The sequence below is a fragment of the Ambystoma mexicanum genome, chromosome 12, assembly GCF_040938575.1.
Source record: "Ambystoma mexicanum isolate Mex_15411 chromosome 12, UKY_AmexF1_1, whole genome shotgun sequence".
In the NCBI taxonomy this organism is placed as follows: Eukaryota; Metazoa; Chordata; class Amphibia; order Caudata; family Ambystomatidae; genus Ambystoma; species Ambystoma mexicanum.
In genome coordinates this window covers 429,342,468-429,368,853 of record NC_090936.1, presented here as the reverse complement: position 1 = coordinate 429,368,853, position 26,386 = coordinate 429,342,468, and the positions used below count along the sequence as shown (strand labels likewise).

Genomic DNA, 26,386 nt, shown 5'->3' with positions numbered 1-26,386 from the left:
GTACAAAATTGCTAATCAAATGAGTCTGTTTGGTAATCAAGAACATTTTAGTTCCCAACATTTGTTTGAAAATGAACTTATGCCTTGCGCTTGGATGTTTTTGGTGTTGTGGGTCTATCCTGATTAGGTAATGTTTTTCTTCTCTCCTTTTGTAGGACTGGCAGCCTCCATTTGCATGTGAAGTGAAAAGTTTCTGTTTTACACCACGTGTTCAACGCTTAAATGAATTGGAGGTGAGGAGAGTTTGTGACAACATGTTTTACAAATACTAGTGTACAGGCTTCATCTGTGGTGCTCCACTATTAAGTAATGCTTTACTATCCCCCACACTCTAAAATAGAAGCACTGCTTGTGAGTCTTGAATGCTCCATAGTGAATGTGCAGAATGCCTATACAATAACTCTTGCATTCTTTGAAACCCTTAAGTGCTGTGATAAGCCAGAAGAAGGACTTGGACCAGAGGACATAATTGAATGTAGTTTTATTTAAATTAAAAGAAAATGCCTTGCCAACTCTACTACAAGACTAGAAGGGAGTTCCCTGCCAGGGATGTCATTCGCAGGTTGCCGTAGGGCAGAAGCTTCTACCCCAGGCTCCCCCTTTGCTACCCCTACACCTGTCCCTGCTAGCCCTGGGCCACTGGACAAAGGGCCAGTGACAAGAGCAGATATTGGTGTTGCACCTGAAAAAGGTGGTTGTAAAGGCAGCTAAATGTGCTATAGCTTTTTTTTTCACCTGGAATCTCGATTTTGTTAGCTGGAGTAATACCAGGGATGCAGGAAACAAAAATGAATCCCCCATCACTAAAAGGTTGCCAGTCCATTCGTGAAGAATGCCTAAATGGTTGGGTTCAGAGGCGGGGCTGTCTGTGCAGCTCATACCAAGAACTGTAGCAACAGGAAAGGAATGGGGTCTAGGTCTAGCTTGCTGGGAATGGGTAAGAGCAGCCTGCAGTACTCAGTGACCACACAGCATGAACACAAATCTCATCTGTGTTTCTCGTTGTCTGCTTTGTACATCCAGTGAGCCACTGGGCCTGTGATGAGGGGTGCGCTCCAGTGGCTTCTGCCACCAATCCTGCCTGGGCACTATGTGACGTGACCCAGATCTGTAAGACCTGCATCTCAGGCACACTATAGACACAAGGCGATTTAATTAATTTACATGAAGTTCTCCAGCATGGGGTCTGGCATGGATTCACATGCTCATGAATATTCCCCGTCGTCAGGCTGGGAATCCTCGGTAAAGAAAAAATCAGTATCAGTTTCGTTTCTGATCTGTCTTTCGTAGTAGTAACCAATCACTGATCTCTGCGTCATACTGACCACAGCCAATGACTACCCTCTACCTAAGCCCCGCCTCTGGCAGCCATCTTCAGATTTTTACCGCACGTTCAAGTGTTGGGATCCTCGTGCTATTGCTCTCGAGCGTTAGTGCTTTTTTCATGTTTTTTCTCAGAAAAATTTCTCTTTTTTCGGTCTCTTCATCCGATTAACGGGGACCCGTGTCGGATTCGTCTACGCCCCTCAAGGGTGAAGATTTCGTCGAGCCATGCTTTTGGAGGACTCCAGAAGTTTCTCAGGCCCATCTCGCACATGGCCCAGGAGAAGGGAAGCTCGACGCCCGGAAAGCTGTTCAGGGTCTGCCCTGGATGCCAGCTTCAGAATGTCTTTAAGGAGGACGAACACTCCCTTTGCCTTTACTGCCTACATGAGGACAAGACGCACGTGGAGAAGGACTGTGCGTTTTGCGGCAATATGTCAGAGCGGACCATGAAGGACCGCCAGCAACGTCTCGCTAACTGGCTGGAAGGAAAGAGCCCGTCAGGCGAGAAGAAGAAGTCCGAGCGGTCTTCTAAGACCTTTGAGGGCGCCCCGGCGACAGGGGTCCAACAGAAGGCCAAGCACCGCGAGTCCGCTGGCACCAGGAGCGCCGAACGGTCTGGCTCTACGGCGCCAGGCAGGGCGCATCCTCCCCGGCGCCATCAACCACGAGCCAACGCTCTGGCTCGGGTAAGAGGAAGGCTGAGCACCCGGCGAAGCTCCTGGAGAGACCCCGGTCGAGCTCGAAGGCCCCATCGGAGGGGGAGCGAGGCGGTGACCCTCCCCCCAAGGAGAAGGCGGTGAGCGCACCTAAGGTGGTGAAATCCTTAATCCACCCGGCCAAGGCCTCTATCGAGACAGTCGCGGCGGCCCTGGCTCAGCCTGTGGAGGCTACACCAGTGGTGGCGACCCCGGGGCCCAGAGTCTCCCTGCCACCGCGGAGGGAGTCCTCTTTCATGCCCATCGACGGGACCCCCGTGAAACCTCCGACGGAGAAGAAAAAGGGGGGGCAGGAGGTCGTCGTGGATTCGGCCTCAACCTCTGAGGAGGAGCTGATCGAAGTCTTAAGCCACGACGTTGGCGTGGAAGAAGACCAGCCCGTCGGGAGGGACCCCAACGTAGGAGACGACGAGAACGTCGAGGGTGCCGACGGGGCTCCTGACCGCCTGTCGGACTCCCCTCAACCAGTGCCGCAAGACAACTCGGCGGCCATTTTGTTGGCTATTCAGTCCTTATGCTCAGAGATAAGGACGAGACTGCCGTTACCACCAACGGACGAACCGCTCCCGACGGGGGACCCGGAGCCAGGCCCTTCTGGGAGCCCTCCCCCCTAAGAGAAGGATTCATCCTCCACCTCCTTTTCAGCCATCGCGCCCTGTTCAGCCCTTCTCCCCGTCCACGTGGGGATGATACGGGGACTGACACGGCCGCGATGGGTACAGACGACGAGGTTTACGACGAGGATCTGCCGTAGTCACCTCCCACCCGGGCTTCCCCGCCCGATGAGATTGGATCGTTTCACTCCATGATCGCCAGGGCATCCGAGCTTTTCCAGCTCTGCCCGGAAGAGAAGAAGGAAGGTTTCCTTTATCAATGGCGCGAGGCCAAGAGGAAGACGGTCCTCGCTGTACCTCTACTGGACGATATTTGGGATGAGGGCCTCGCCCTCCTCAAGAACCTATCCACGACGCCGGCTAGAAGGGATCGGTACGAGAAGTACCTGGCCCCGGACGCGGCCCCCTTGTGCCTTCGGGCACAGCTGACCCCGGACTCGGTCGTCTCAGCGGCGGCCAGGAAGAAAGCAGGGGGGGGGGGGGCCACGGCCTCTACGTCGACCTCCCCGCCGGACGGCGAGGGAAAGAAATTAGACAAGATGGGACGCAGAGTCATCTCGTCGGCAGCGACGACGATTAAGGCGGCCAACGCCTTGGCTATCGTAGCCCGCTACGACAGGGAGTTGTGGTACAAACTGGCCCCCCTGCTGGACTTCCTACCAGACGACAAGAGGGCGGAAGCCCTAGAGATCTTGCAGGAAGGAGAGGTGGCTTCGGACCACGCCATTACGATTGCGACGGACATCGTTGACACTGGATTTCGCCAGTTGGGCAACGGTGTGTGCCTTAGGCGGCGTGGATGGCTCAAGGCTACTGACTTCCGTCAGGACGTGCAGACCAGAGTCTTGGACATGCCGTTCGACGGAAACAACCTGTTTGGGAAAACAGTGGACGATTCCCTTCAAGCCATCAAGGTGGACACGGAGACGGCCCGGGCTCTTGGGGTTCTCCAGCAACGGCGGCCGCCCTTTCGGAGCGGCGGAGGCAAACTGGGTGCCTCCAAAGGTTCCAGCGGCGGATTTTCCACCTACCGTCAAGCGGCCCGTTCGTCGTCACAGGAAGCTTACAGGGGACGAGGCAAGTCAGGCGGACCCCGCCATCGTCGCCAAGGAGGACCAGGCGGCAAAGCCTCGTCAAAGAAGGACTGAACCGGCCGTGGGGTCGGGCCCCCACCGAAGCACCCCGGTGGGAGGCTGGCTGGCGAGCTTCGTCAGCGTGTGGGAGTCCATCTCCACCGACCGTTGGGTGCTGGATGCCCTAGCTCAGGGTCACGCGCTCGAGTTTCTAAAGAGGTGCCCGCGCGTCCCCCCTGTGGCCAGGAAAGAACATCACGTCCCTCAACTTCTCTTGGAGGTAAAGGCGATGCTCAAGAAGGGCGCCATCGAGCTCGTCCCAAAGAGGCTTCGGGGCTCCGGAGTTTACTCAAGATACTTCCTCGTGAAGAAGAAGACGGGAGGATGGCGTCCCATCCTGGACCTACGACGACTGAACAAATTCATCAAGGCACAGAAGCTCCGGATGGTCACCCTCCAACACATCCTGGGTCAACTGGAGGAGGGCGATTTCCTGTCATCGTTGGATTTGGAGGATTCCTACTTCCATATTCCCATCCTAAAGGGACACCGAAAGTTTCTCAGGTTCGTGGTCCAAGGGCGTCACTACCAGTTCAAAGCCCTTCCCTTCGGTTTGAGGTCGGCACCCAAGTGCCTCGCACCGGTGGCGGTGCAGCTGCGCCGAGAGGGGATCCACGTCTACCCCTACCTGGACGACTGGCTCATCCGAGCAAAGACGAAGGAGCTCGCCGTGGAGCACACGGCAAGGACCGTCCAACTACTCACGGACCTGGGATTCTCAATAAATTACGCCAAGTCCCACCTGGTGCCCGCGCAAGACGCACTGTTTCTGGGAGCGAAGCTCGACACAGGGTCGCTTCTGGCCTCTCCGTCGGAGGAAAGGACGAGGGCCATCTTGGGCAAGGTGCAGCGGATGCTGGTTGCGGACGCGGCCAGGGTGAGGTCCATCAAGTCCCTCCTCGGAATGATGTCTTCTTGCATTTATCTCATCCGCCTGTGCAGGCTCCGGATACGCCCATTGCAGGAGTTCCTGGATGCGCGTTGGATCCAGACGACGGGCAGCTTCGAGGAGAGGATCACACTCGACGAGAGTTTCCGACGAGCGATCCGGTGGTGGGGCACCCGCGCGCATCTGACGGCGGGCATGGACTTCCAGACCCCCGGCCACCAGGAGACAGTGACCACGGATGCCTCCCTGGAAGGGTGGGGAGCGCACACCGAAAATCTGCACGCGAGAGGCCTTTGGTTCCGACGGAGAAGTCCCTCCATATCAACGTCCTGGAGCTCCGTGCAGTGTTTTGGGCCCTCAGGTCCTTCCTTCCGTCCCTCAAGGGCAAGGTGGTGAGGATCTTCACTGACGACACCACCACCATGTTCTACATCAGGAAGCGGGGCGGTACCAGATCCCCAGCCCTGTCCAAGGAGGCGCAGGATCTGTGGCATTGGGCCGTCGCCCAAGGGATGTTTCTGGTGCCGTTTCATCGGGCAGGGATAAAAAACACCATCACCGACTCGCTCAGCAGAGAGCTGCGCTCGTGCCACGAGTGGGAACTACGACAGGATCTAGTGGACCGCCTCTTCCGACGGTGGGGCACTCCCCAGATCGATCTGTTCGCGACAGCGACGACTCCAAGTGTCGGAGGTTCGCCAGCAGGTTTCCCCAGCCGAGGAGCTTGGGCGATGCTTTCTCGTTCCCCTGGGAGGGCCTGTTTCTATACGCGTTCCCTCCATTGCCATTGCTGATCCGGCTCATCAACCAGCTCAAGAGGTCACGGTGCAGGATGATCCTCGTCGCACCTGCGTGGCCGAGGCAGATATGGTTCCCGGATCTTCTGGACTTGTCAGCGTCCCCGTCAATCAAGCTGCCAGTGGACGCGGATCTTCTCTCCAGGGAAGGAGGCGCCATCCTCCATCACGACCCGAAGTCGCTGAACTTGCAGGCCTGGCTCCTGCAGCGTTCGAGTTTGGAGGATATGACATACCGGCCGACTGCAGAGAGGTTATTGCAAAGGCCAGGGCGTCCTCAACTCTTAAATGCTATGGACACAAATGGAAGAGGTTCTCTGTCTGGTGCCAAGCACAGAAGATTAACCCTCTACGGATTACGGCTCCCCAGGTACTGCCGTACCTTCTGACGCTGGCCAAGGCTGGGCTGGCGCACGCGTCCATCAAGATTCACCTTGCTGCGATCTCCCGATACACCAGAACCACGGGGCGGATGTCTTTGTGGTCTCATCGTCTGGTGAAAAAATTCATGAAGGGACTGTTCAGATCGTTCCCGCCGGTGAAGGCTCCGGCCCCGGCGTGGGAGCTCAACGTGGTGCTGACCAAGCTCATGGGACCTCCGTTCGAGCCTCTGCACTCGGCTCCGTTGAAGTTCTTGTCGTGGAAAACAGCGTTTCTTGTGGCCATCACCTCCGCACAACGAGTGGGAGAGATCCAGGCCCTTTCGGCCAGCCCCCGTACTTGACTTTTCACGACACAAGGGTAGTGCTCAGGACGCACCCCTCCTTCATGCCCAAGGTGCCGTCGGACTTCCACCTCAATGAACCCTTGGTGTTGCCTGTTTTCTTCCCGCCGCCTTCGTCGTCGGCCGAAAGGACTTTGCACTCGCTGGATGTGGCTAGAGCGCTGAAGTTCTACGTGGACCGCACAAAGTGTTTTCGGAAGACGTCACAACTTTTTGTGAACTTTGGACCTGTCAATCGGGGGAAGGCTCTCTCAAAGGCCTCCATTTCCAGATGGCTCTCCGGCTGTATCATGTACTGTCATCGGTTGGCAAACCGACCGCTGCCTGGCCGTCCGAGAGCCCATTCCACCAGAGCGATCGCAGCTACCACGGCGTTCCTATCTGGTGTGCCCTTGCTGGACATCTGCAGGGCTGCTACGTGGAGGTCGACGCACACCTTCACAAAATTCTACTGCGTCGATCGGGATTCCAGGGAGGAGTCCAGGGTCGGCCAAGCGGTGCTGCGCAACCTGTTCGCCTAAGGTGAGCCTGGTGAGGAGGTAAGAATTGCTTAATGTTGAGTTTGATGTAATGCTTAATGTTGAGCCTTTGCCACCTCCCGTGGTTGTGCATGTGTGTACTGCTATGTATTCTTTATTCATGAGCATGTGAATCCATGCCAGACCCCATGCTGGAGAAGGAACAAGTTACTTACCTGTAACTGTTGTTCTCCAGCATGGGTCTGGCATGGATTCACATGCGAACCCTCCCGCCTACCCCTCTGCGGCTCTTCACTTGGTCATACTGCCACTTCACGTGCTACCAAATCTGAAGATGGCTGCCAGAGGCGGGGCTTAGGTAGAGGGCAGTCATTGGCTGTGGTCAGTATGACGCAGAGATCAATGATTGGTTACTACTACGAAAGACAGATCAGAAACGAAACTGATACTGATTTTTTTCTTTACCGAGGATTCCCAGCCTGACGACGGGGAATATTCATGAGCATGTGAATCCATGCCAGACCCATGCTGGAGAACAACAGTTACAGGTAAGTAACTTGTTCCTTTTCCTCCATCTTTGAAGTAAACAATCTGTTGCTCCCTCAAGCAAAACAAATGTATATTTGGAAGGATTGCTCTGGGGCAACGTGATTGCTTTGGGAACAAGAGAATGCACCGCAACATGGGTTCAGTTCCTGTTCCAGTGCTTAGAAGATGGAGGAGGCTGGCATTAAGCAAGATGTAAAGGAGCAAAGAAAATAATAAAATTGACCTTTTCTAGGGGTGATGTAAACAGCAGCAGCAGCAGCTCCATGACATTTTAAAATGAATAAAAACCTGCAATTACTGTGACCTGCTACACCACATCTCCCTCCCTCTCACCAATCCAACAAAACAAACTGTGGTTTACATACCAAATAAACAAAACAGAAGGGTGATGGCTGGAAGGTTTCAAATCATTCATAGCCTCTGGCACAGCTTTGGGCAACCTATGTGAGGAACCCACGGGCATGCTTGCTTTTGGATCCTGATCCTGGGGGTGGATATGCAAGGGCGGAATCACCTGGGTGGAGCCAACTTGTGGAGAGGACGTCCTTAGCTGAGACTTGGTATCCCCATTCCCTTTTCAGAATTAAGATGGCCGCTGCCCGATCCTGAAGACTTCCTCCCCCTACCTGGACCTGCGACACAGTTGTGACCGTGATGATTGACTGCCCCCTGTCTCATTTATCCAATGAGATTCGACGATAGGCGAAGCCGGCCTTTACAACAAAGGCCTTGAAACTAAGGCCACATCTGTCCGAGCCTGTCGGAGCACGGCGGGCTGTAGGGCTGCAGCCCCTGCCAATTGCCTTTTTCGGGTATGCCGCCATCTGCGCCCCGGCTGTCTGTACCCCCCCCTCCCTATGACAGTTGGCCTAGCCCAAGAACCGGCGTCAAGACTATGACTCGCACTGAACTGTAACTGCCTCTTATCCTCGTACCTTATGCCGCAACACCCTGCTCAGCGAGCACTCACTGGACCCATGCACACACCAAGCTGCGCCCACCGTTCTAGCTTCACCAATGTCATGCACATACCTACTTCGGCTCAAATATCCGAAAGTATGTACTTTTCTCTATGCCCCCCTGCTGCTACATTGTAAACCCGGGTGGGGTATGCCTACCTTTTACAGAGCGGCCAAATTTGTGTGCATCATTCCGTGCCCCATTACTATTGCACTGTGAAGTGCCGTAGGCCCATTCTTTAGCTGGTGACCCAACTTGTGGGTTCCCTACTTTGCCCCCATACTGCTGCTGCATTGTGAATTGCCATAGACCCACTCTCCAGCTGGTGACCCAATTTTTGTGCTCTGTACTGTGCCCCCATACTGCTGCTGCATTGCAAATTGCCATAGGCCTACTCTTAGTTGATGACCTAAAATGTGTGCTCTATATTGTGCCTAGATATTTTCGCCCTGTGAATCTCCCTGCCAATTAATGCTACACATACCAGCATTCACATCGTACCCATATCTTTATCTGTTACCCTGAGTTGTGACCCTACTTTAGTCTTAGGCACACCATGAAAAGTCCACTAACCCATACTCTCCTTATGATACTCTGGGCCCTCATAATCATGATGTGTATCAATAACATACCTTGCCTGCTGCAGGAGAGAAACGCCGGACTCCGAGCTAGACTGCCATAGATCTACGATCCCAAGATCATAAGAAACAGACCGCTAATCACTGAGCACAACCTCTGTGACACTGACCCTAACTTACCTGCTCCAGCCCACGAAGCAATGCAAGAAACTCCGATCCAGCGCACTACCTATTTCAGTCATAACCTTAAGCAGACCATACACCGCAAAATAAGACCTATACTAGAGCAGAATTAAAAAACGACCATCTCAGGAGCCCTCATCAACGCAAGATTTTTATTGCGCATCCTGCCGAAATCTCCGACATAGTCACCTCTGACGACCTAGATTTTATGGCTGTCAGAGTCCTGACTTCATAACTTGGCAGGTCTTGCACTCATGTTAATGTTAAAGGTCATTTGTACCGCGCACTATCACCACCGGAGTGGTCACCTGGCGCTCTGGCGGCTCTGAAAGAGGGGTGGGGGGGATGGTGGGTTAGTGGGTGGAGGCTGGAAAAGTGCAATATTGCAGTGATGTGCTGTTGGCAGCCTCAGCCCGGTGGTTCCGTCGGCTGGGCCTGGGGTGTATGCGGCCGGTAGTCGTCGTGTGCTGATGTGCGAGTCTGTGTGTTTTTGTTTTGTTGTTGCAGTGTAGTGAAGTTTGTGCGGTTTGCTGCGCTAGAGGTTTGTGGTTGTGTTTGGTTTGATCGCCATACCAGACAACTACCATATACTTAGAGTTGACAGACCCAACACCAGAGGAGGCGGTCTTGCTATCATAGCCAAAACCAAACTGGCACTAAGGCTCACGACTCCCCCTGAAATTAAATCCCGTGAGTTACTGGTAGCTAAATTACCTATCTCCAATAATAGTACACTAACTATTCTCCTGGTATATCGACCACCCGGACCATTAGGCACCTTCAAAGACGACCTCTCCAGCCTCCTAACCAATAATGTAAAGGAATCCACACAACTCTCACTACTAGGGGATTTCAACTTGGTTTTTAATGATGCTGAGGACAAACCAGCCCGATCTATTGAAACTATCTTCGTTGAACATGGCCTGACGCAAGAAGTCCAAGAGTCTACACACATAAAAGGGCGTATACTAGACTGGATAGCTAACTTAAACTGCTCTATCAATATCTCTAAAATAACCCCACAAGACTCGACCAATCACCATCTTATTGGCTTTTCATCCACCATTGAGCCACCAAAGTTGACGAACCCCGAATTGTACCTCCTCTCCCTACTAGATGTAAAAAAGATATGACGGTTGATAGACTACTGCCTCTCCTCTTACCAGCCCTCTCAGCCAATACTAAATACTCTGACCCCAATGCGCTAGTTGAGACCTTCAACAACACCATGTCCATGGCCTTGGATATTATAGCCCCAGTCAAACTGCGCAAGAGTAAACAAAAGTCCCATCTTAATACATGGTTTACACCCTACCTTAAAGAACTACGCCTTCAAAAAAGGAAACTCCAAGCCATCTGGGGGCACTCACCCACGGATGAGAACAAAACAGCACTATCCAACTTCGCCAATAAATATAAGAAAGAAATAATCCAAACTAAAAATAACACATTCAATGATAGAATCACTAAGGCTAATTCTAATGCCAAGGAGCTCTTCACCATCCTCCGTGAAATGGAAAGCCCTATTACACCAGCAGACAATGTCCCAAAAGATAAACAATGGTTTACAAGTATCCAAAATGCCCTAGCTAACAAAATAGCAACTCTGCAGACTAAAATGACAAACAAAAAAGCATCCCTGTGCCCCACAGATACACCCACTACCCCACGGGTCGATACACCATGCATCGACAAACCCTTTAGCTTCACCAATATTTCCATATTGGAAACAGAAAAGGTTATCCTTTCTCTGGAACTTTGCAACTGCTGGGGTTACAGCTGCCCCGCACAAATGATCAAGGACGCTGCCAGAGATTTAGCACCTTTTATCTCAAAGCTAATGAATGCCTCCTTTAATACAAGCACTGTCCCCATGAACCTCAAAGAATCTTGGGTGTTACCACTCCTTAAAAAGCAAACCCTAGATCCGGCCATATCTACCAATTATAAACCTATCACCACAGTCCCCTTTCTCCTCAAAAGTACTTGGAGATGAACCAGCTACTAGGATCTCGACAATCCGGTTTCAGACCACAACACGGCCCTGAAACAGCCCTAAACAACCTCAAAACACAAATCGACGAGCTGAAGGATAAAGGAAAAACAGCTTTGCTACTCCTCCTTGATCTATCTGCAGCCTTTGATCTGGTGGACCATGCAGTAATACGCAAACACCCAGCATCAGCTGCCCATTTCTCGAGTGAAGACATAGCCTGGGTTCAATCCTTCCTAGAAAACCATACGATGAGAATGTTCTCTCCATCGGCCTCAGCTGACCCACTCCATATTAATTGTGGTGTTCTACAAGGTTCCTGTGTTTCTCCAACAATGTATAACATCTTTACTAAGCCACTCTTAGGCAAACTTGACAGGCTAGGTGTCACATATACAAACTATGCTGATGACACCCAGATCCTTACACCCCTTTCGGGCAACTTTGTCATAGACACAGCCATAGTAAATAAGATATACTCCCTCATTCAGGCATGGATGGCCTCACATGGCCTCTGCCTAAATGACGACAAAACGGAGATCCTGGTCTCTGACTCCAACCTCAAAAACGTAGCCCTAGCTATGCTGCCTTTAACATTGACGGTAATGTTATCAAAGTAGTCACTGAGGTCAAAATACCAGGTTTCTACCTTCACTCAACCTTCTCTCTCAAAAAGCAAGTCGGCTCCATGGCCTCCTCCACAGCCTATACTTGTAAACTGATTCGGGCCTGCAGACCCTATCTCTCCAAAACTAATTGCATTACGCTTGCCAATGCACTTATAATGTCCAAGCTTGATTACTGCAATGCCCTCTATGTGGGCGCTAACAAATACACAGTAAATAAAATGCAAATACTGCAAAATAATGCCCTAATGACTATGAACCGCTCTCAATATACCCCGCAGAGAGCATATCTCCAACATCAAGAAAGATAACCACTGGCTAAAAATTAGCGACAGGATATTTCTTAAAATGGTTTCCCTTACATTTAAAGGCCTTAACAATGCTGCGCCCCCTTATCTCAGTTAGATTCTCCAAAAGAATTTCCACTTAGCATACGAGCGCGTCCAATTACCTTTTGCCTAGAAGTTCCCAGGTGCAAACTGTCCAAAGCTGGAGGAGCCAGCTTCCCAGTCAAATATGCTATTGCCTGGAACACACTACCTACTGCCTTTTTAGAGAGTACCAGCCCTACTCTAGATTCAGAACTGGCTCCGCACCAAGGACAGCTCATAAACCTATACCTCTCACTGAATGACACCCGTCTCTGACGTCACGTTTATATAACTGTTATACATGTACCTTGTATTATACCCTTTTTGTTTCCTCGTATTTATATCTTTATAAAGTATATACTGTAATAACCATCTGTTGTAACTAAGCTCTAAATATTCTTGTAACTGTTGCGCCCTGCTACCTCAGGGTTTGGTGCGCATTATCAAATACATAAACTAAACAAAACCCTCTATCCCTGAAGCCTTAATCCACTGTCCGCCCTTTCCCTTTTCTTCTCTCCAAACTGTCCCCCAGAAACTCCACCTCGATTCTGGGACTAGGAAGAGACCAGCTAGGAAGACACATCCTCATTTGATTGAAACCAACACCCCAGAGACAACACAGAGTTATACCTTTTGAATCTGACCATCCCAAGCACCACTCTGGTACTGACGAAGAAGAGGGCTACGGAGGCATATATCTGGAAAAACCAGGCATGTACACCTAATGGGTTTCACCAGAGTCAGGCAATTCGACTTAATGACCAACACCTGGGGTCATTTAACACTCCGAATGGATATAAAGCTCGCTGAATGGAAGAAAGTAGAGGAGGCTGGCGTGAGGGGAGCTGGCTACCCAGGTGCCGGGAGCCGTTTCAAGTAGTAGAAAGACACACTGAAGCCAAGGTTGGTTGCGAAAGCGTCTGGAGGTCCTGCTTACAGGCTCTGCGCAGCAGGAGCTGTGGTACTCCCATGAATTTCAGTGCCGTGGTAAACCAGGAGAGTGAGCAGTGCTCAGTGGCTGCTGCAAGGGAAAGGCCAGTGCTAAAAAGGTGCAAATTGGAGTAAGCCTGTGGGCTCCCTCCTCAAGGCGTTTTCCCACCTGGAATATAAACAAAGCATGAAACGCATTCACACAATAAAAGTCACATATTTAGTTAGCATCAACAAAGCACTCGAGCGGAGAGAGGCGACAACATATGTTTTGCTTGTGCTCTCTGACTTGTACTTACAATCTTTTGCTCTTTATATACTGTTTTTCCAGCTGTGTTAGCATGACACGTAAATAACACAGGGTCCTTGAAAGGTAAATCACTGGCAGGGTGAAAAGAAAGTTTGGTGAGTAGTTATTGTGAAGAACAAATAAACACACAGGGAGAACTCGACATGTGTTCCTTTCTATCTTCAGCCTGAGGTCGACAGGGGGTGGGGCGCCATTTTAACCATAAGCTATTTCCTAGCTTGAGAGCAGTGTCTGCAGCTTCACACACAGGTCGTATGGGATGCTGTTTGTTGATCACGTCAAAAATGTTGTGTAACATTTTAACAGAGAAGGAGAACTGGTGTTCATTTAATGTATATTTCCACACACATCTTGGGGAAGTCGGATAGCAGAACGAGGAGCGTTGAGAGACCCGTTACGAAGGACAAGCAGCAGAAGGGAGCTGCCGCGTGGGACTGGTGAGTGAAAACCAGGGAAACACTAATATCTGGATGCTCCAGGAACCTAAGTACTTTTTGAATGCCTCAAGAGTTAAAAGCAAGTAGATTGCTCGTGAATGGAGTGAAGGAACGGTGGTGTAGGAAGTAGATACCATGGAATTGAGTTTATTAAACACAAGTATTGGTATTAGCATAGTCAGGAAAATAACAAGAAGTGTATGAGATATAAACCAAGTATTGAACTAAAGCTAAAAAGGTTCCAGGAATTGCAGGATAAGAGGAAGCCTGTGTTGGCAAGAGTCAGAGGAAAACAGAAAAGTGTAACAAAGTGCATGGTGGCCAACCAAGCCACGGTACAGTATCGGAAGAGTGTGACACTGGAGAATCAATTAAACCTTACTGTCAAATGGAAGCAATGGTTAGTGGTTGATGGAAGCAGTCCAGAAGGGCTATCGCATCCGTGACCTGTAAAGGATGGACCGTGTAGTCTGTCAACTGTGCCTATACCAAGGGCCCCTGTATGGAAAAGCCAAAAAAAGTATACATAAAGAAGCTTGTGTTTTGCAACAACCTTGTATGTAATTTTTGAAGTCAAGAGATAGAACTGCCTATGTGAACTGGTGAAAAGTATTGATATAGAAACAGCGTTTTGAAAGCTGGAAGATGTTAACTCTTGAGGGCGGGAACCTCGATATATTGTGAACTGTTTTGAACTTGCGGAAGCTGATCATAAGCCAAGAGCTGGAAGAAGATCTTTCTTTTGAACACAATTCATTTTGATGCTGACACATTGTATACAGTTAGTTATGAGGGAAAGTATAGGTTTTGGACACAGACATTTGATTTGGACTTCCTTTTGGTCAGGAAATCCCACCTTAGTATAGGGCAAGTTAGGCCTTTCTCCATCCTGAATGTTAAGTTAATAAAACTTTTGAGAACCAATTATAATCTTTTGTCTGTCTACTTCATGATGCGTTCACACCCTATAAACCATCGTTTTTCAGGTTGGACTTGTGTTGGTCAGTTGCTGTTTAGTCTGTACACTTGGCAGGCACTGGGATAGCTATGCTTTGGGGTTTAGGCCTCTTCTAGATGCTCTATCTGTTGACAGTTTAGCCTGAGTGATGTACAATAGTCCAGTTTGTTGTATTGGACATCTGCTTACATTCACACTAATTTGATATCCTGGGCCTATACACACTGATATTAACGCTGCTTATGGTGATCCATTATTGTATGAAATGTATATCCTATTACAGTGATATTGTAACCATGTTTCGAATTGATTGTCCTCGCAGGTATTACTCATTTTATATCTTTGGTTCCAGCTTCAGCTGCTTCAGAAAAAAAATTACTCCTATGTCCCGTCCCCTTGCCTTCATGCTTTTGGGACATTCCATCCATTGGATTGGGACCAGTGCACTTTTGAAGCATCAAAAATATTTGTTTGTCCTTTCACTTTTACCCGGGGCCACTGCACGTGACTGTAGCCCTGCCTTCCTGAGCTCTGCTCCGCGCGTCACCTTTCAGTCCTTTTCTCTGCGCGGTCGGACGCACTTACATCACAGGGAATTTTCCGTTTTCTTTTGTTCCTTTGGTCCTTTATCGCTTGCTCCAGTTCCCTTTCCTCCGTCGATGCCGCAGCGTCTGGGATTCGTGCCCTGTTGTTCGTGCGAAATTCATTTCGAGAGGGCGGACCTCCATAGCTCTCTAACTGTCTGGAGTGCTTGGGCCTGGTGTAACTCTTGCTTCTATTGCGACATAATCTCTGTCGGGGCACAGGTGGGAGGAGGTGTTCCAACGGCTTACTTCTCCACTTTTACACCAGTTCATCGACGAAAAAGGAAGGGTCCGCCAAGTTCCTTTCTTTACAGAGCATCCGGGGTCTTCTGGTTATGGGAGGGGCCCAAGTGGCTCTGGTAGCTGGGTTCTCCCAGAGGTTTCCCGAAAGGGATCTTACCTGAATTCCAGAGTTTGCCCCAGGGCCCCCTGTCAACTGGCTGTCCAGACCGGATATTCATCAGAGGTTCCCCATCTGGGGGATAAGGTTAAGCCCAACATCTCTAGGGCTGTTTGACCGGGTTTATTCCAGAGGTTTCCAGGTCTGTAACTGAATGTACCGGGCCTAGTCTTGCGGCTTCCTTAACAGTGACTAAAGGTACCAGGGTTATCCCAGAGGATCCCCGACTAGGGGCTATGATTAATACCTCCAAGATCGAGGGGCCTCCTCTGAGGGCTTGGGCGACGGGGGGCTGACCCTAAGCCTTCCCACAAACAATCTTGTTAAACCGATTCTGCAGAGAGGGGAAAGGAGGAGGGCAAAGACCAGACCCATGAAAAAGTGAGTGGCTGCCTTTGCCTCCACCTTCGAATTGATTGTGTCCACCAACGTATTCCATTTCTTTGACATGAAATGTCCACAGCTGTGTACTGTGTACTACGGAGGAATGGGCTGCCTTCAGAGAGAAGATGCTTGCGATTTTCCAATCCCAGGGCACAGTTCCATCTGCGCCTTCTGATGAAGCCGGCAAGGAACGGTCTTGATCCGTGGCTTGTGCGCTTTCGGGCTCGGGTCTTCGGCGCGATCCTCATCGGGAACCTTGGAGGTCCTGTTCGGGCAAGGCTCAGGATGGTCGCAAGAGACGTGCTTCCAGGCTCGGTCCTCGTCCCCAGCAAGACCACAGAAACCAGCTGAGGGCTTGAGGTCGGCGTCGACTCCGTTTGCGGTGTGTCCATCGGATACTGAAGTCGACACTTCGCCTTCGTACTTGCCCTCTGCGCCGAAACAGTCAACACCAAAGCTTTCGGCGCCCTCTGCGCCTTCAGGGCCTTTTAGCCGGGATTTGCCGTCGGAGATCCCTGGTAATGTGGATCCTCCAAGGAAGGCTACTTTCAAGTCTGTAAGGCCTGTTAAGGACTCCAGACCCTCAGCTGTCTCCCGAGACAGGACTTTTACCTTCCTCTGGATGACATCTATTAGGAGGAGGAGAGGTCAGATTTAGATTTTGACCCTGTTGACCCTGATGTGGCTCCTGTATTTTCTGGGGATAGTCAATTGGAAGAGTTAAGGCAATCTCTTCATGATGCCAGTGGCTTGGACACTTCTCCTGAGGTGGAGTTTGGCAGGCCTGCGCCTGGGGATCATGCTGAGTCATCCTACAGGAGTCGGATGGCTAGCATCACAGAATATCTTGGTTGGTTCACTCCTCCTGAAGCTTTTGTTCAGGATGACTTGACGGATATTCTGGATCAAGGTCCGTCCTCTGACCCGGTGTTAGCTTTTCATTTGACCTTGCAGAAGAGGGAGGCGGCTGCTTGGCAGACCCCGGAATCTCTTCCGGCAGTTAACAAATCGTTAACTAAAAAATACTGCCCTTCCGGTAGTGACCCCAGCTATCTTTCATCTCACCCCACTCCCGAGGGTTTGATGGTTCAGGCGGCTACGGCCACCGCGAGGCAGGCGGCGTACCTTACCATCCCTCCTAATAGGGACGACCATCTCTTCAACGGTTGGGCATGCAAGGTGTTTTCTGCAGGGAGTATGGCGCTGAATCAGCCAACTCCACTTGTGCCGTGGCAAGATTTTCACACACTCTGTGGAATTGTTTCTCTTGCGGCTGAGCATATTCCCGAGGGGGAAGAAAGGGATGGGTTCCTTGCTCTCGTGCAAGATGGCAAGGATGCCATGTGTGAATTCCCTTCAGTCAGGTTTGGACACGGTCGACGGTGTTAGCCGGTGCATGGCTGCGAGCACCCTTATACACAGATTTGCGTGGTTGCGGAAGTCGGGGTTTGCTCCGGATGTGCAAGCCCGTCTTTTGAACATGCCTTTTGATGGCGCGCATTTGTTTGGCAGCAAGGCTGACGAGAACCTTGAGAGGTTACAGACCTCAAAAGCTGCAACAAAATCTTTAAGCGCAGCTGTGCGTCAACATCCGCCTTTTCGTCCTAGGGGTCAGCAGTGGAGGGGAGGTTTTTTTCGTTACTACTCCTCCTTTGGTAGAAAGAGAGGAGCTGCCAGTCAAAGGGGTCAGCGTAAAAGTAGCTATGGTGGTCTGGGAAATAGAGGTGCCAAAGCCGCTCAGGCAGCTGCCTCTTTGCCATCAGGCGCTGCCGCAGCTGCTCCGAAACAGTCATGAGGCCATGTCCCATGGTTCGCCGGTTGGGGGCAGACTGTCTAGCATCTTGAAGAATGGCAAACTAATACTTCGGATGCGTGGGTTCTGGATACAATAGCCCACAGCTACTGCCTTCTCTTCCTACAGCGGCCTCATGACAATCCACCGGGGAATCTCTTTGAAGCTTCCAGATCCGCTTCTTGTGCACGAAATCTTGACCCTGCTAGAGAAAGGTGCTATAGAACTGGTGCATGTAGTGGGGAGGAACAAGGGATGGTATTCCCCATATGTTTTTGATTCCAAAGAAAGACTGGGGATGGAGACACATCCTGGATTTGCATTGGTTGAACAAACTTCTCAGGAAGGACAAGTTCAAGATGGTTACTCTTTCTCAAGTCGTCCAGGCCCTTCAACTTCTGGTTGGTGTCTCTGGACCTACAGGATGCTTACTTTCATGTGCCGATTCATCACAAGCATAGAAAGTACCTGAGGTTTGCGGCTGGCGACTTGCACTTTCAGTTTTGGTTCCTGCAATTAGGATTGACCTCCGCCCTGAGGGTCTTCACCAAGCTAATGGTGCTGGTGGCTGCAGCATATCTCAGGTGGAGGGGGGGACAATTCACGTCTACCTCTACCTGGACGACTGGTTGATCCGTGCGCATTCTCCCAAGCAAGCATTGGATCACCTCGGTCTCAACTGCCGCTCCATCCACAAGCTGGGCTTCTCACTCAATTTCAAGAAGTCTCATCTGACACCTTCCCAAAGGCTCCAGTACATTCGGGCTGCGTTGGACAAGTCCTTGGGGGAAGTGCTCGCCTCACAAGGTAAGGGCTCATCACATTGCGCAGATGGTGGACAAGTTTCAACATGCCCAGAGTCTCCCGGCTTTCGAATTCTTAAGGTTGCTCGTCCTCATGGCATCCTGCATTTTTCTGGTGCCAGAGGCCAGGCTGAGGATGAGATCCCTGCAATGGGTCCTCAAGATGCAGTGGTCGCAGTTCTGAGGCAAGATGTCGGATCCCATTCAGATTCCAATCTCAGCGGTCGTTGGTCTCCGTCAGAGTCCAAACTCAACTTCAGCCTGTTAGAGCTGAGGGCCAACAGGCTGGCCCTGAAGGCTTTTCTGCCGTCTGTGCGGGAGAATGAGTGGCCTGATCATGATGGACAACACAGTGACCATGCATTACCTCAACAAAAAAGGGGGTTGGAGGGTAGGGTCACTCCCGTTGTGCAGAGAGGCAATGCAGCTCTGGTTCTGGGCAATCTAGCAGGGAATTTCGCTCTCAGCAGTTCATCTGGCCGGAGAGGACAATGCAACGGCGGGCGTTCTGAGAAGGCAGAGCACGATCTCTCACGAGTGGGAGTTGGCTCAGGAAGTCCTTCCCTTTGGGAAACCCCATAAGTGGATTCCTTCGCCACCACTGCCAACCGGAAGTGCGAGAGATTGTGCTCAAGGGAATTTCTTCCGAGAGGAGCCTTAGGAGACTCATTCGTAGTGGATTGGTCATTCCCTCTGCTGTACGTGTTTCCTCCAGTCCCCGTCATTCCTCAAATGTTGAGGTTACAGAGGTTTGCATCCCGCATGATCCTCAATGCTGCAGATTGGGCCAGGAGAGCGTGGTATCTGGACCTTTTAGAAATGTCCATCTGCCCTCCACACCGTTTTCCCTACCGAGAGGATCTGCTCTTGCAGGATTGTGGGTCGGTGGGAGGGCTAGGGTTTTCCATCCAGAGGTCAGGACTCTCAACCTTCACGCTTGGTATCTGAAAGGTTGAGGTATAAGGATTGGGACCTCCCGGATGACATGATGGAGGTGTTGGAGTAAGCTTTGCGACTGGTGCAGAGGACAAAATGTTGATCCTTTTCAGTGTTCTATTCCTGTGGTTTTGTCTTTCTTGCTTTCTTTGGCCCACATGGGCCTTCAATTGGGTACCATTAAGGGTTACCTGCCGGCGCTGACTATCTTTAAGCGCTCGTCTGAAGAATGTTCTTACTTTAAGATTCCTTTGATTTCCCAATTTCTTAAAGGGCTCACTAATGTGTTCCCGCCGTCCCCGTTCCACGTGCCGGTTTGGGATCTGAATTTGGTTTTGAAATTCCTCATGGGTGCTCCGTTTGAACCTTTGCACTCTTGTCCTTTGAGATTATTGTCCTTCAAGACAGCGTTCTTGGTTGCGGTTAATTCCCCTCGCAGAGTGGGTGAATTGCAGGCACTTTCATCTAAACCGCCCTTTACTGTGTTCCACAAGGATAGGGTTGTACTGAGGATACGTCCTTCCTTTTTACCTAAGGTAGTGTCTGAATTTCATTTGAGAGTACATTTAGTCCTTTGGTGTACTCGTACACAATCACAAGATGCAAACTTTTACTGTTGGGACGACTGAGTCTCTGACCCTAGGTTGTTTATTCAACAGATCAATTTTTGCATCAATATCAAAAAATAACCCAAAATGGACACTGTCAATTCCAAAAAATGGTAGTACAAATGTTTACAATCCAATTGAATCAGAAGGATTTAACTCATCCAATACACGTTTCCTTTCATTCTCGACAATACATTTACATAAAAACATGTGCTATCCAGAGCATTATGCCTATCTGGAGTACAGAAAAAACAGTGCGATACTGAACATTACACAAGGAGGTCGTCGACACTATAATGTTTCAGCCAGGTAAAGCTCTTTGTTGAAGCTTGTGTGGAATTGACCACCTTCAGGACGGGAGGATGATGTGTTGTGTCCATTGGGTATCTGTCAAGGTACAATGACAAGGGATGTGTGTATTAGAACAATGTGTGATCTCAAGGAGCTTATTACATAATTTAAACAAATCCTATTAGATGCTTATTTAAGCTACACTACGACAATGTGTGCAATACCATTGGCATAAAAGCTTACAGTCGGTAATTGTTTGCTGCGATAAGTTCTTGCAAATGGCCCTCTCTTAAAATGGTGGGAGGTACTCGCATCTCCAGGCCCCATCTAAAAATGATGATTGCGAGAAATCCTGTCTGCCTATGGAAAACAGGAATGGGGACAGAGATGGAACCAGTTGAAGGGCTGTAAAGATACAATGCTCAGCCTAATCTAGTTGATAAGGGAAGGTTCTTACCTTACGGCGAAACAACCCATGATGCCATGTTTTTAGTCATGGATCTAGTGCGTTGTAAGTGGGTAAAATTCCTGCGCTGCCAAACGTCGTCAGACTGGAATGTTATCCAACTGAAAATAAATAAAGCAACATGTGCTGTCTCAGTTTCCCTCAACTGAAATTGTGATGGTTTATACATTGTGTTTGGTGATGTATGAGGCGGTGCCTGCGCACGGTACCGTGGCATGCGTGGTCTAAAAAAATGAGTCCATCTTGAGTCAAGTGCATATCTTTCTAGACACTCGCCAAATTAGTTTGTCAGCCGAAGCTCGGTGGCGGCGTCCAAAATGGTGAAACTGCTTGTCTCAGATGTGGTATAGGTATACAATTATTAACATGGTGTCTACTGTGTTATGGTGCCTTGGTGCCATAATATGCGTGGTCTATAAATGGCCATCCCGTATCGTTTATATATCTACATGGGTGCTAGTCCAAGAAAAGCCGTGCTGTGTGCGAGGTGGCTTAGTGTTAAAGGGACCCGTGTGCTGCACCCTTCCTAACGTGCCATTCCAGTCACTGGATCGAATGAAAGAGTGCCTCCCAATGGGCCCGGGCTCTCGTGCTGCTATGTGGACGAATCCTCATTAGCCAAGTTTGTAAATCAACCTGGTGCATGAGGATGTAGCCCTGTAATCTTATTAATCACTCGGGCTGCCTCAGCCTGGTGCACGAAATGCTGTGGTACAGCGCATGGACGTACTTGGGTCAAGCCATCGATGTGAACCTGGCGACTGCTGGAAGTCCGCGAGGCAAAGGCGTCTACCTCACTGTAGGAGACGCTGACAAAGCGTTGCCTTGGAAATGGCTTCAAAACAAAAGTGCGTGCCGACCCAGGCCACGCCCATGTGTGTCATCCTAGGCACCACCGCCCAATCCGAATTGGACATGTGTCCTGCTCGAGGGGGTGTGTGCGCGAGTGCCAACCCTGCCTCCATCAAGTTAGTGTGCGCGCACAGGATGGGTTGAGGCGGGTGCACACACTCCTGACAACCAGTCGGTCCCATAGTGGTGGTGTTAAAATACAGAGCGCATGTCTGTGACACGGTCTATTGACAGAACCTCACCGGGCTCATAGACAAGGTGCCGATTGTCATCTTTTTATTACCTAATGGTGCATAATTGTGCAAGTAAGTGTTTCATATATGTAACGTGTACCAATGCAATTGTATTCCTATGACACGATTCAAGGTGCATTGAAGTTAAATACAGAGTTGCTCATTTTGTTATGTCATAAATACCTGCAAAAAGGTGAACCAATAAACAATGTATTTGGAGATCAGGATTGCACATGTTCCTGCAAATTGTTGGTCATTATTCTCATTGGTAACATGAAACCTCCTATTGGGTTTTGTCAAAACGTGGACTCCATAGTTCTGAAGATGTATGTCATAAAATGGTACATATATACAACATGTAACCCAATGCATTCTATTTCTGTGACACGATTTTAAGGTGCGTTACTAACAAATCTAATTAGTTGATCATTTTGTTATGTCATAAATACATCCAAGAAATGGACCAATACATCATGTATTTGGAAGAAAGATTCAACATATGATCCTGCAACTAGTTGGTGTTCATTCTCGTTAGTAAAATGAATCATTCTCTTTGGTTTTATTGTCACAAAATGGACTCCATTGTCCCACTTGGGTCCCAGTGGCGGGTCGGGCCAGCCTATTGAGCTCTCTGCGCATGATCCTGGCAGCTGACGCTCCAAAGTATAGAATGAGTGGGAAAAGTTGTCCAGCCATTGTATGTATGTCTGAGTCTATATGGTCGATGGAGAAAGTGTTGACCAGCCATTAATTTTAAGCTAAAAGGCTGCAGAGTTCAAGCCCGTTTAGAATCTTTCTCGTGTGGTTCAGCTTCTTTGTCCTTTTTAGGAGTAGAATGTTTTTCCTTTCTTTGTGAGATTATCAGTTTTGTTAGTTCCAGAAGTGTTTACATTCTACTGTGACGTTCAGTCGATTCTTGACTGTGTCCAGTTTGTGTACCCATTGTTGTTCTAGTCTTGTTAGGGATACATTGATATCACCTCTCCTTTTCTGTGGGGTCAGTTGCTGAATGATAGTCCAGGTAAGATCTTCGCTCGAGTGTCAACCGGGTGTAGTCTTCAACCAATGGTTTGTCTGCAGTTTTGCTTTTGGTGCATGACAATGTTCAGAAATGCGTTGTTTGATTGGTCTGATGGTTTTGCCTATGTAAGATAAATTACAAGGGCATCTGATGACATATCACATGTTTGCTATTGCAATTCGTGTGATTCTTGAGGACCCAGTGGAAATCATTGTGTACAAATGTTTTGCTGGGTACATTGTATTTAAAAGCCATGCATTTCCCACAGCTGAAATGTCCTACCACCTGGGGCAGACTCCACAACGCGTTAGGTTCTTTGTTTGGTTCTATATAAGTGTGTACCAAGGTGTCCCTTAGATTTTTGTATTTCTTGAAAGGGAACATGGGTTTCCTGTCTAAGGTGCCCTTGTTCCTGACGAGGTGCCAATTCCTATTTATGGTTGCTTTAGTCAAGTTGCTGAGGGGGGCTGTATGTGGTGAAATCACGAGTCTAACCAGACACTCGAAAAAAGGGTGGATATGCAATGGTGAGCAAACATTTCTAAACCAATCACATTCGAGGACACCTGCCTTTTTATATTCTACCGAAAATGCACAAAGACGCGACGAAACCGCCAGGAAGACCGATAGTCTCCGCGTGTGATTCTCTGTTAGAGCCACTCTCTTTATACACCGGCTATTTTCTAAAACCATTTGTAGGCAAGATGATCTCCTACGTAAAGGACACTACCAATGCGATGAAGATACTACAAACAGTTGAATTAACACCAAACACCAAGGGCATCTGTATTTAGCAGAGTGTTTCCCTTCGGTATGGAAATGACAGTCTGTGTGTAGAACACTCAAACCAATAAGGAATTTTCGACCTCCAGGCTATACAGTCCCCTGACTATCGTAGTATACAGACCCAGGCTAAACGCCTCCACCTATTGTTCCCAATCAGATGCCCAACACAGCCTTGATAAAGACCTGTTTGTTGAGAGTGCTGACATGTATTTCGACCAACAATCAATTTTCTTTTAACAAATCATAAACTTGACACAACCAAGTAATTGTGTGGACCATACCTATTACGCACAACTAAAGTGAATGGAAAGGATGTTTCTTTGACTCAGTGCACTAGCAGCACTCAAGTAGAAAAACAACACAGTTCCCCTTACCTACACTTTGGGCTCCAAGAGCATGGGCCCTGCAGTTTCTACTCACAGGCAGCAAATGCTAATGCGATCAGTTTCAATAAATTGAGTCAAGGCGCAGCCACCACTAGTTCCTAGTGCCAATCTCTCTTCTGCTAGTATGCTGGAAGTGGTTGCATACCGGATATGGGAGTCAAACGGGGAGATCAGCAACCCCTGTCCCTTTGCAGAAGCATCGTGGTCCCCGCCTGGGTATAACATGAGGTGGTCTGGGTTGATCAGTCAAGGAGCAGGGACAGGCAGCCGCAGGATAGTGTGCTTTACACCTCTGCCTCCGTCTCCCACAGGTCAGACAGTGGTCCTGGCACACACCAGATGGCAGTGCTGGATATCGCGCTCACTCCTAAAGCCTGGATACCACTTATGGGCGATGATGCACACCAGATGGGAGTGCTGGCTGTCACGCTCGCACCCACAGCTCGGACACCTCTCTGGAGTGCTGATGTAGGTGGGGGGCGGGAGTACACCCCCCCCCCCCGCAGGGCCCACCGAAGCTGGCTTCGATGCAGGTCACCAGTCAAAGCTGCGGGCAGCATGCAACCTCCTTCGTGACTGGGCCCGGCCCAGAGCTGCCATCCTCCAGACAGACACCCACGGGCCTTGAAATTTCACCCGGCAATGGCCACTCTGTACTTACTTGGCTAAACACCATAGTTGCTTTATGTGGGATGCCAGGAAAGGGTTCTGATGTGCTCTTCCGGCCTCACAACTCCATAGACACTAAGGCAGCCATCTTCCTGATGGCGTGCCTAGCCACGCCCTGATGGTTATGTATGTTTTAGTAACCTCCCAAGCAGCGGTCTCAAAGGTCACTCTACTGGGGGGCTTATTACATTGTGTTCCAATAAATATGAAGCAAGTGAACTGCACTTAACAGTCCCCAACCCACATGTTTTGCTGGTATTCGCTGAGGTATGCGATAGTTTCAATTCTCCTGAGAAAGGTGTCTTTCCCTTGGAGGCAAAAGGTGGATAAACAGGCCAAATCTGATCAAACAGCAGTAAAGTGGGTGGAGTTTTTTAATGATATCCAGGTTACCATATTGAATGGAAACATATTGGGGGATTCTCCACTAGCACATGGAGGATGCTTAATAAATCCTCAGTCATAGACTATTTTTTATGGGCGTGAGATTATTGGGAAGACAGAATTCGGTGACCGTGCTCATTTGTCGCTAACCCTGAATTGGAGTAATGTACTGAGCAAAGATACTGATGCAATGGGTGAGATTGTGGTGAATGGAGGATTGTACCAAGTAAGCTGGTCGGATCGTAACATTCTGGCTATAACCAAATGTATGTCCTGCCTAGAAAAAGTGTACATCCATTTTAAGTGTTGGAATGATATTGTATACTGGATACGCACCATTACTAGCTCCTTCCTTTTTAGGAATACTCCCCAGCGCCTCAGTAATGCAATCTATATCCATCAATACGATCTTAAAATTGTTGGTGGAAATGCAATGAGATCAGAATTATCTTGCATTCGGTCACAGATATATCTGTGAGACGTATGCATATTCAATCCTTAAAGAATAAATATTGCAATTGGAGGAAGAGATACTATGGGCCTCATTACGAGTCACCCAGTATGGAAATAATGGTGGCGGTAAACCCGCCACCACCGTTGTTTCCATGCCGGGTGATCTCGAGTACTGCAGGCGGGAGGTGTCATTCCCACCAGGTCTGACCTGGCGGGTTTAACAACCACCCACCTGCAGGCGGTCGTGGAAACACCGGCACCATCATGAGATGGTGCCGTTGTTTCCACTTCCCAATTACCATTGAGTCCTATGGGACTCAATGGGGATTTACCAAATTCTGCCTCCGGAATTTCCAGGTCACCAGGGTCGTAATGCCCCAGTAATTCCGGGAATCACGGAGGCAGAATGGTAATACGAGTCCGACGGTAACCTGCTGGAATTTCAGGCACGGTTACCGCCGGACTCGTAATGAGGCCCCAAGTCTGATACCAACTCACAATGGCAGTCCTTATATGTGGCATTATATAACAATAATGTTAAATATCTATAGCAAGCTTTCAAATATAAAGGTAATTTCTATGAGATAGCTTGGATTAATAAAATTTCCACTGAAGAATGGGAAAGGTTTTTTGCAGGAAGAAATGCAAGGCTTGCTCTGCTCCTGTGACTATAGTTCATGCAGCAGAAGTCGAGGTAGGTAGAAAGTAGTTGTGGGACGATACTCTATTAACGCTCTTTGAAAGTATTTTGCAAACGGGTTA

General features: G+C 49.4%; 1 protein-coding gene across 7 annotated transcripts in view; it reads left to right on the top strand.

The window, feature by feature from the left end:
* KDM5A (lysine demethylase 5A) overlaps positions 1–26,386 on the top strand; it is a 1,841,472-nt gene that overhangs the window by 80,147 nt on the left and 1,734,939 nt on the right. For all 7 annotated transcript variants that reach the window (XR_011281783.1, XM_069628595.1, XM_069628593.1 and 4 more), the window contains exon 2: positions 156–233. Coding sequence is in view for 6 of the 7 variants with exons in the window: in XM_069628595.1 (XP_069484696.1) it covers positions 156–233 (78 nt within the window). In the remaining variant the exon portion in view is untranslated. The remainder of the gene's footprint in view (positions 1–155; positions 234–26,386) is intronic.